The sequence below is a fragment of the Crocodylus porosus genome, unplaced genomic scaffold (genome assembly GCF_001723895.1).
Source record: "Crocodylus porosus isolate Cpor-Errol unplaced genomic scaffold, CroPor_comp1, whole genome shotgun sequence".
Classification (NCBI taxonomy): Eukaryota; Metazoa; Chordata; order Crocodylia; family Crocodylidae; genus Crocodylus; species Crocodylus porosus.
Window position 1 is genome coordinate 15279011 of NW_017728911.1, and position 10105 is coordinate 15289115.

A 10105-nucleotide genomic window follows, 5' to 3' on the forward strand; every position below is an offset into this window, starting at 1 on the left:
GTAGGGGGTGGGTTTGCAGGGGGTGGGATCCTTCCCATCCCCTGGTGCACAGTCCCCACCGCTGACAGCGGGTGCTCGAGGTGCTCATGACCTGTGCAGGTACTACCACCCTGCAGCACGCAGTTCCAGCCAGCGCTGCAGGTAGAAACAAGGAGCACAACCAAGCTGGTGTGCCCCTATTGCACAGGGCTCCACATGGTGCATGTGCGGCTCCTGGCACTTGCACATCACCAGGAGGAAGCCCAGTGGAATGGAGCCGCTGCCTTCCCCACCCCCTGCCCTGCAAGTCTGGGATTCCACTGGGAAGCAAGAAGCAAGGGCAGGGATCCCCTCCACTCCTAGCGGAGTCCCAGGACCTGCCTGGCAGAGGGCAGGGAAGGCAGGTGGCTCCATTGCACGGGGCTCCCCCCAGTGGATACTTGAGTGTTGGGAGCTGCACATGTGCCATGTGGAGTCATACACATTGGAAGCAGGCTGGCTTGGCTGTGCTTCTTGCCACCATGTGCAGTGCTGGCTGGAGCCACATGCCATCAGGCAGCAGCACCTGCGCAGGCCACGAGCACCCCAAGCTCCTGATGCTGCCAGTGGTGGGGGCATGTGGGGGATGTAGATCACACTGTGCACCTGAGCTCTGCTCCCTCCCCCCCCCAATGAGCTTCCCCACCCTGCCACAGCTCAGCTTCTGGGAGGCAGCAGTCTGCGCTCTCCCTGTGTGCTGTCCCTGCCCAGCTGCAGCTCCTCTGCCTGCCCCCACCACTTCCCTACCTAGTGCCTGGAGTGAATGGGACACCAGAGAAGCCAAGCAGGTCCGCCAGCAGTAGTTGCAGCATTATCAGCAGCCACCCTGCCTGGGAGCTGCATGCTGCCTGGGCTGGGCCCTTCCGCCCATGAGGTGGGAGCAAGGTGTGCAGACTGGGCAGGGTACAATTAGTTGGTGGGTGCCTTTGGGCTGGATGAAATTGCCTTGTGGGCCAGATCTGGCCTACAGACCATATTTTGCCCACCCCTGGAATTAAAGTGACTATTTCTTGCAACCCCATCCTCTGTTTCTACAACCCCATTTGAGGTTGTAGCCCACAGTTTGGGAACCCCTGGGTTGGGGAGTGTCTTGTCTATCGCAGGCAAGAATTGTAGTTAGTCTACAGCCAGCTGTTGAAAAATTAGAACTGTCTTTCTTCAGGGAAGCAATTGCTGACTTTCCTTGTTGGCTGTTACCCTGCTGGAGTTGGCACCAGTTGGTGTAGCAAAGTCAGTGTGCTTGATCCAAGTAAACTGAGGCCTAGGAGAATGTTTTTTCTTGCAAATAAACTAAAGGTATTTACCAGTATCTTTGTCTTTGAATATCTCTGGCAATATTTGCTGGGGAATGCAGCCAGAAATGGATGACTTTTGTGCCGTAACCTTTAAATAACACTTCTAGGCGAAGAGAAATTGCTGAGAGAGAACGTAGGGAGAGGGAACGTATTCGAATCATACGTGAACGGGAAGAACGTGAGCGCTTACAGAGGGAAAGGGAACGACTGGAAATAGAAAGGCAAAAACTGGAGAGGGAGAGAATGGAACGAGAGCGCTTGGAAAGAGAACGCATTCGTATTGAACAGGTACAGTCCAGTGTGCACAATTGTAACATCATATCAGGGTATGGTACTGGATTTAATCCCTTCCACCTTTTAAGATGAAAGAATCGAACAGAGTAAAAACAAATTTATCTAACCAAGTTTGCAGGCCAAAATGTAATGCTGAAAATTTTAATGGATCAGCGCTCAACATTGCAAATGGTTTAGCAGCGGTGAGGTGACCCTCTCCCTGTTCAGTGGTTTACACAGAGTGGGGTTTTTCCCCCTTCCTCCAGACTATGGCGTATGTATACAAAACACAATGTCATATTGGGGGCAACACAAATTTTAGAAGCATGTGAAACTTTTGTGGTGACTAGTCTCTGCTAATGAGGTGGTAAACCAAACCCAAGTTGTTCTTGTTTTGTGGTAGCATTTTTTTAAAGAGCATAAAGTAGAAATCTGTTTGTAGTCTTAGTTGCTCTCAAACAGCGAGTTGCTTCAAACTCTGCTTAATACAGCTCTGCTATGTAGAGCAGATGTCCCCAGTATTAATACAGAAACTGAATATGAGACTGTGAGTGGAAGTGGATTAATTCTGTATCCCTGACAACTGACATCTGCCTGCCTTTAGCACAAAGGTAATGGTCTCATTGTTTGTTTCTTCTCTGGTAGGAACGTCGCAAAGAAGCGGAGCGTATCGCTCGTGAACGAGAGGAACTGCGTCGGCAGCAGCAGCAGCTTCGTTACGAACAGGAAAAAAGAAATTCTTTGAAACGTCCACGGGATGTAGACCACAGGTAGTCTAGCTTTTAAGTTGGGTGTTCTATAGGTCTTCATCCTAGTACCAGACCATCTATTTTTTATCATTAAATGTGCTCAGACTTTAAAGTAGTTTGTTTAAAGAACAGGATGGGGAGTTCTTTCTCAGCTGCCACTGAACACTTGCCAACATAATGCATTAACAAGTATTTATGTACTTGTTATGGACAGTAATTTTAATATTTCCTGAAATCTATGTTAACAAACTGCAAGGTTGTCTTCCTATATTGTGAAGGGAAATAGGTTTTTGATTTTTAAATCCTCAAGTTCCAGTAAAAGCATAGCTGAATATATATGTTCACTGAAACTTAACTGTTCTGACTTAAATGACTGGACACTCTAGTTGCCATCTCTTGATGTCTGTTTAATTAGCAGTTCCTGGAAGATGGATGGCCTAGTGAATTGGTAAAGCAGTGAGGCTTTAGTGTCTAGATTGCTGGGCAGAAGTAGATATGTCAGTTACTGAAGTTCTTTCCTATCAGTTGCTTGACCCCCGAGACTGGAACTAGCTTTTCTATTGCCCATCAAGAATAGAACTGAAACAGTAACTAATACTGTGTAATATTTTCAGTAAAGGCTAAGGACCTGTGCGCTTTCCAGGATGGTTATGACTGCCACACTGACTTGCCTGTCAAGTGTTTGCACTTACTTCATAGACCAATAAGATTTCAGATGTTAATTTTAGAAGTTACATTACAACAAAACCTCAACTTAAAGGTGAAGATAGATGGACAAAATCAGATACTCTCATATTTAAATGTCTGATAAGCAGGACATTCTATATGCTTTTCTTGCCCATCAAGCATACGTAGGTATGTTTAATTCCTGTAGCGTTGTCCTGAAGACAGTATTTGTGGGGGTAGAGGGGTTGTTAGGTCTTTTGAAATCTTATTGGTGATATAGGCAGATTGTTGGCATTTGGTTTTGGAGCATTGGTATGGGTGTTTCATCTTGGAGATGAGAGACAGAAATATTCCTATTGCTGTCTGAGGTAAAATGGAAACTAGTGTCATCTAATTTAGACTCATTTCACTGCACCTTTTTAAGGTCATTTGGATAATAGGCTTTGTATATACATACTACTTTCTGAATGCATTGCAGGAGTCAGTTTTCTCAGACTGCCTAGATGAAAGTCTTGATTTTGACAGCTTGTTTTCTCTGTATTATAGCAAAGGCCACAATACAAATTTTTTTGAAAATTTACTGTATATAATGTATGTTCCTTTTAAAGGCGGGATGATCCATACTGGAACGAAACTAAAAAGATGGCCCTGGATACAGATGCACGCTTTAGCCATAGTTCAGACTACAGTCGCCAGCAGAATAGATTTAATGACTATGACCACAGAGAAAGGGGGCGATATCCAGAAAGTTCATCGGTCCCCTCATCATCTTTTGAAAGGTATGTTTCCAGATAGTAACTACCAAGCATGAGATTTGACAGACATTTCACAGAGTGTTTAAAAATATTAGAGTGGCTCTTGGAATGACTCTAAAGTACCCCCTCCACTCCCAGAGAACATATAAAATTGCCCTTGCATTGGAGGTACTAAATTTTAATGCATACTAACAAAAGTGCATCAGTGAACACGTAGACATGCCCACTGAAGACTCTGTTGAGGCTCAGAATCATGTTTTTAAGACTTGAATTTTTGGAAGTGGGGCAAATGCTTTAAAAAGGAACTTGATGATCACTTCTGCCTCCAAAAAAAAAAGAAAAAAAAGAAAGTGAATGCAGTATTTGCAAATGTTACCTCAGCTTTTTCTTCAAGCTAATAGTGATTCAAATTTTTCTTTTGAATACTTTTCTTAAACTCTTGTATGCCCAGCCTATTTCTTAATACAAAAAAGCAATTTCTTGGTGTGCTCATTTTGGCATTGTGGCCTACAGTCTTCTGTATGCTTCATCCTACAATACCTGTCCAGTTAGTTTAAATGTAAATGCTCAAATTATGGTGACAGCACAACTTGGACATATTTAATAATTTACCCAGGTGAAGAGGTGATTTTTATACTTCAGCATTGCCACAGAAGTCAGGCCTGTGCAAAGTTTTGGTAGCTGATTTGATTTGGAGGAGATTTGGCCTCATTTGGGGACCAGATCTCCAAATCTAAATCAGATTGATCTGAAGCATCCAAATCGATTTCAAGATTCAGCCATAGATAAATCAGGCAGCTGACACAGGTGCCTTTACCTGGTAAGTTTGTTGCGGTTGGGGGAGGGAGGGATTGGAGCTGGGATTGGAACAAGCTGCCCAGCCAGGACAGGTGGGCACATTACTCCGGGAGGGATATGGGATATGGGCATGGCAGTGCTGGGAGCGGCGGCTCTGCCCTGGTGCTGGTTGCCCCACCCCACCCCCCTTGTTGGATGCAGGTGCGGCTCACTTTGGGCAGAAGGGGGCAAGCAGCAGCTGGGCTCCCAGCACCTATATTCCATGCCAGCTGGCAAGCAGTGGCAGGGCAGACCCCTGCTCCCAGTACTGATACAGGCATAGTAGTGCTGGGAGCAGGGGCTATGCCCTGCTGTCACCCAGAGCAAGCCGTGCCTGTACAACACCCCTCTTGTCTCCTTCCCCCACGTCGGATTGGCAGTAAGCAGCAGGACATAGCTGTCAGGCACGGCCAGAGGAGTTGCGGGAGAAGCCCCTATGGCTGCCGAGCCCCAGTCTAGTCCTGGCACTTGAAATCCCCACGCTCACTGGCTCTGGTTGGGGCCACTCAGCACTCTGGGCAGAGCCCGCCCCCCACCCTGGCACTGCACGGGCCAGTGGGGATTGCCCCCGCCTGGCAACCACACGGCAGCTGCCCCATGGCATGGGTGCAGTGTGGCTCAGCAGGGTGACATGCACTTTCTGGGAGCTGGGGCGGCTCCACATGTTAGGAAGAGCCCAGAAGTGCTCAGCGCCAGCTCCCAGATGGTGATGACCTGCTGAGCTGCACTGCACCTGTGCCATGGGGTAGGGGCCATCCCTGTGCTGCGGGGCGGGGGATGCTCTGCCACGAGTGTCCAAAGGCCCCAGTCACCACTGCCAGAGCTGGTGAGTGTTGGGATTTTCAAGTGCCGGGGCTGGGCTGGGCAGGGCAGCCATGGGGGCTTTTCCCACTGCTCCCCCTGCCCAGGAGGAGGCAGGCACAGCCAGAGGAGCCACAGGAGAATCTACAGCCACCCGGCTGTCCCTGTCTCTCCCTGGCCAATCCAAATTTCTCTGAATCGGTGCCAAGTCTTCCAAAGCAATTTCAGCCAGATCTATTCAGGATAGTGATCTGAATCTCCAAATGAAATGGCTGTCCTCCAAATCCAAATTGAATACTTTCCTATTGGCACAAGCCTAATAGAAATTTATGGACATAACACTCAAGAGGGAAGGTTTGTTTACATGATTTTTAAAACATAGGTGAAACGCTTCATCTACCTGTATAGTAGCATGAAAAAAATTGGTGGATGAGAAGTTAATGGATGATGCCAGTGATGCTCAGCCATGGTACCATGCCACCCTGCATGCCTTGATCCTTCTAAGAGTTCTGTGGGATGTGGCCCAATATTGGCAGTTTTCAGATGTGCAGACACCTGTGATTATTGAGATTAAACTTAAAGACTTCAAATAGGAATGTACAACATCAAAAAAAAAATCACTACAGGTCAGAAGGTTTTTTTTCCTAAGTTTTCAGAACTGCTCTATTTGTTTTCTGTAAGCCAAGAGCTGGTTTTCCAAGGAGTGCCTGGAGTCTGACAAGGTTAAAAACGACTAAGCTAAACAAATTACTTCTGCTCTTCATCTCCTACAGGCGTGAACGCTTTGTAAATCAAGGTGAAGGAAAAAAGACACGTCCAACAGCACGAAGAGAGGAGCCTGGTTTTGAGAGGTATCCTAAAAATTTTAGTGAGTCCAGAAGAAATGAACCACCACAGCCCCGAAGTGAACTTCGAGATACAGACAGGCGAGAAGTACGAGGAGATAGAGATGAAAGAAGGACAGTAATAATTCACGATAGGCCTGAAATACCCCATGGCCGGCATCCAAGAGAGACTGGTTCAAATCCACCTAGACAAACTAGTTGGAAAAGTGAGGGAGGCTTAAGCACAGACAAACGGGATTCCAGGTAAGTCTTCTAGATAGTAAACTAGAGCTGTATATTTAATGATTCCAGCAAAACCAGTGTATAGCACTAACTTTAAAACTTGCCTTAAACTAGAAAATGGCAAAGTTCAATTCCAGTAAGTTTTTTGGAAGAACTTGTTTACTGTTAACTAGTCTATATTGCTTATTATTCCCTGTGATCAATTTGGACCAAGTAGCATGTAGTAAGCAATATTTATGTGGAAAAGTAGGTTGAAAACAAACTTTTGCATGCACTTTTGAGCAGACAAGTTTCATAACTTAATGAAGCAGGAGCAAGTGTTCCAATTCAACTTGGTCCTTTAAAGTGCTTCTTAAAAAATTATTTATATATTAGTAGGAAACCAAAATATGAAAACTGAGAGGAATTTTTGCCTACTACTAGCTACAAGTCTAAAACAATTGAAGATTTTAAGCATAATTCTTTATAGGGGCGACAGACCAGAGAGATCTGGAAGGGATGTGTCCGGACATGTGAGAAGTGCACCTCCTGGTAGCCGTAGCAGTGCTTCTGGTTATGGAAGTAGGGAGGGAGAACGAGGAGTAATGGGAGAAAGAGGTGGTGGAGGGCAAGTAAGTATATATGTGTGTAACTTAATTTTTATACATTTTTTTTTTTTTAATAATATTATAAAAGTATATTTTTAAGAATGTCTAATTATACCACTTAAATTCTTTTGGTGAATGAGCTGACCATATGGCCATGTTAACTGTTGAATTGCATGACACTGTATAATACAAAAAGAAACAATTACTCCTCTATTTTAATGTCCTGAAACTACCCACATACTTGGAGTGACTTCAAAATGATAGATGTAGCCCCCTGAATAGAATCTGCCTCGGTTGCATAGCTTGTGTTTGTAACCGGTCCTGACTTCAGATTCTTTTACACGTGGAAAGTGCTGACCTTATTGTGGTTGACACTGCTAACTTTGTATTAACAAAACTGTCACTGCAGTTTGTAGAAAAGACCACTACTTGGTCTGCAGAAGAAAGCCTTATATAATAGGCAGGGATAAAAGATGCAATAGGAATGGTTTTCAAAGTGGTGGTGGTCCCATTTTACAAACAGGAGAAATAGATATGGTGTGAATTTTTTTTTGCCCAGGGTTACTAGCAGGACAGTGGCAGAGCTGGGAAATTAGGAATCCACAAACTTGGGTTCTGTCTCTCTAGAACCCTACTGCCTCCCACATTTTGTACCTGAGTTTGCAACACCTTAAGACACACATCTCATGAAAAACCAATGTCTAGAAATAGTATTTCAGCAAGAGAATTCTTGCAGCACAAGTTCAGATACCATTAAGCTTAATATATAAGCCAACTTGACCTTTCAGCCCTTTCTGCTGCCTTATGGAGTATAAGTTGTTTAATGCAGCACTTGTATGGAATCGGGAAGGGATTTCTTTCAACCCACTCATTACAATTTGCTTTTGCTAATGTGATCAGATGAAAAATGTCTGTATATTCATAGCATTATAATGAAGACAGGCATGTTGTTGAACGCCATAGTCGGGAAGCTGGACCAAGAAAAGAGTGGCATGGACCTAGTTCTCAAGGAAGTGGCTATCATGATGCAAGGCGAATGGGAGATGGACGTGGAGGTGGCGGCATGATATCTCCACATGCAAGGTACAGAAACCCCTCTTCCCAGTTCGCTACTAAGCTCTTGGAGCTCTGCATTGCAAATGTAATCCTTCTGCATGAAAATTGGTCACTGTCACTTATCAATTTGAAGGGATTGCTTTTGCACTACAGATTGCATCTTGAACTTAATTTGAGCTGGCATTATAATAAAATTAGATCTGTTACATTACAGTATAATATTAATACTTGAAAACCATTACTGAACAGGAGCAATGTTTGGCCTCATTGCTATATTGTCCTGCAATATGTTTAACATTGTCAGGAAACTTTCATGTTTTATCCAGCCTCTTCTGAAGTTCCCCAGTCAATAATTGTGTTACATGAGCAGTAGCGCTCTAAGTACACACCAAAGATAAGTAACTGTTGAAATTATGTTCCCACTTGCCTTCATCCTTTAACATTTTGTTTTAAAACTTTTTTGTTTCTAGTAACTCGTCACCAATTAATAGAGTTGTACAGATTACGGGCAATTCTATGCAGAGGGGAAGTGGCTCAGGATTTAAACCGTTTAAGGGTGGACCTCCACGAAGATTCTAAGATCCACAGCTGCTTTGTTTCAAGATAACTTATTGAAATCTCTTGTAAACTCTACCTGATTAGATGCAACAAGCAAGAAATCTTGACTGGAAATCCTGATTTATTATTATTATTATTTTTTTTTTTTTTAATTTTAACATGAATTACCTTCTCCATTTTGGAGGCATTTTAATAGTTGCGTTGTACTTTTGGATAGTTTTTTGTGATCTTTGATAAGCATTTTCCCTGCAGCACTAAAGCTGTGCAAGACAATTGGAACCAAAATATTTGTTAACCCTGTAAAGAAAAAAGAAAAATAAGAAAAAATGATAAAGGAATAGTTTTCAGCTATGTGCTAACAGTTTAATTTACCGGCATTAGCTCTGTGGTGTCACGCTCTGAAGTTAGCTACTCTCACAATATACACTTAAACCTCCATTTGAAAGTTGTTTTGGGCTATAATCTCTCTGCTTTCTGATTCTTAGAGAAACGTTTGTTGCATTTCTGGGTATTATGTAACCTATTTTTGCAGAAGGTACTGTTACATTGAGTGCATCTATGTGTATTCTTGCAAATGTATTCTTTTGAAATAAACCTTCATATTCTGTATAGCTTGTAGTAACTCTTTCAAACCAAGTCTGTGAGGAGAGAGGAGAAAACTGACATGCTTCAATACAGCAAAATAGATGCTTGTTGACATACAAGAAACACCATAGTCCACAGCATGGTTTTGACAGCTGAAAGGTGCCGAGCCCAGTTTTTGTTATCCAAAAAGGATGCAACTGACGCATCTTGTAGGGGTGACATTTTTAGTTGTACTGGCACAGGAGGCAATCTTATGATGTCATATTGAATTAATATAGTTACTTTATTTTAATTAAATAATATTGTTTAAAAAAGGATCTTATTTGACAGCGCTCCTTGACAGCTCACTTTCCTCTTAGGAGGACTTGCAGGGCTGTTAAAAATAAGTGGTGTTAAAAATAAGTGGTGGCTTTTTTTCTTGGATTGATCTCTGCAGACTTAATGTGTGTGAGAGAGAAGCACTGAAGGTCTGCAAATGAATGAATACCTAATCTTAAACCACAGCAGTACACTTAAGTTTAAGCATTTCCCCTTCCCCCAAAATAAACATTTAAACTCCCAACTCAAAAGTTGGGGGCAGGGAGAGAGAACAATAAGATGACTAAGTGGAAAGAAGCTGAATTCTGTGTGACTAGCAAGTGAAGTTTCCCTCTGCAAATGCACAGGTGATTTTGAGATTGCTAATAGCTATACTTTTTCCTGTCCACTATGGAATTTATTGCAGTTGACTGCTGCTTCACTGCATGCTCTCCTTTAGTATTTGACATAAAAAATAAGTCTTTCTTATGAACTGATCTGAATTTTCAGATTAGGGTAAGCCTAGTTTTAGAGAGAGAGACTTGTTTTAAAAGGTTACCC

At 43.3% G+C, this 10105-nt stretch overlaps 1 protein-coding gene across 2 annotated transcripts in view; it reads left to right on the forward strand.

Annotated features, from left to right (window-relative positions):
• Positions 1-9271, forward strand: part of SLTM (SAFB like transcription modulator) — a 30379-nt gene extending 21108 nt beyond the window's left edge. For both annotated transcript variants that reach the window (XM_019533474.1, XM_019533475.1), the window contains 7 exons: positions 1421-1601; positions 2232-2356; positions 3610-3780; positions 6168-6482; positions 6931-7072; positions 7974-8131; positions 8575-9271. In XM_019533474.1, the coding sequence (XP_019389019.1) occupies positions 1421-1601; positions 2232-2356; positions 3610-3780; positions 6168-6482; positions 6931-7072; positions 7974-8131; positions 8575-8683 (1201 nt within the window). In that variant the 3' untranslated portion in view covers positions 8684-9271. The remainder of the gene's footprint in view (positions 1-1420; positions 1602-2231; positions 2357-3609; positions 3781-6167; positions 6483-6930; positions 7073-7973; positions 8132-8574) is intronic.
• The last annotated feature ends 834 nt before the right edge of the window (positions 9272-10105 follow it).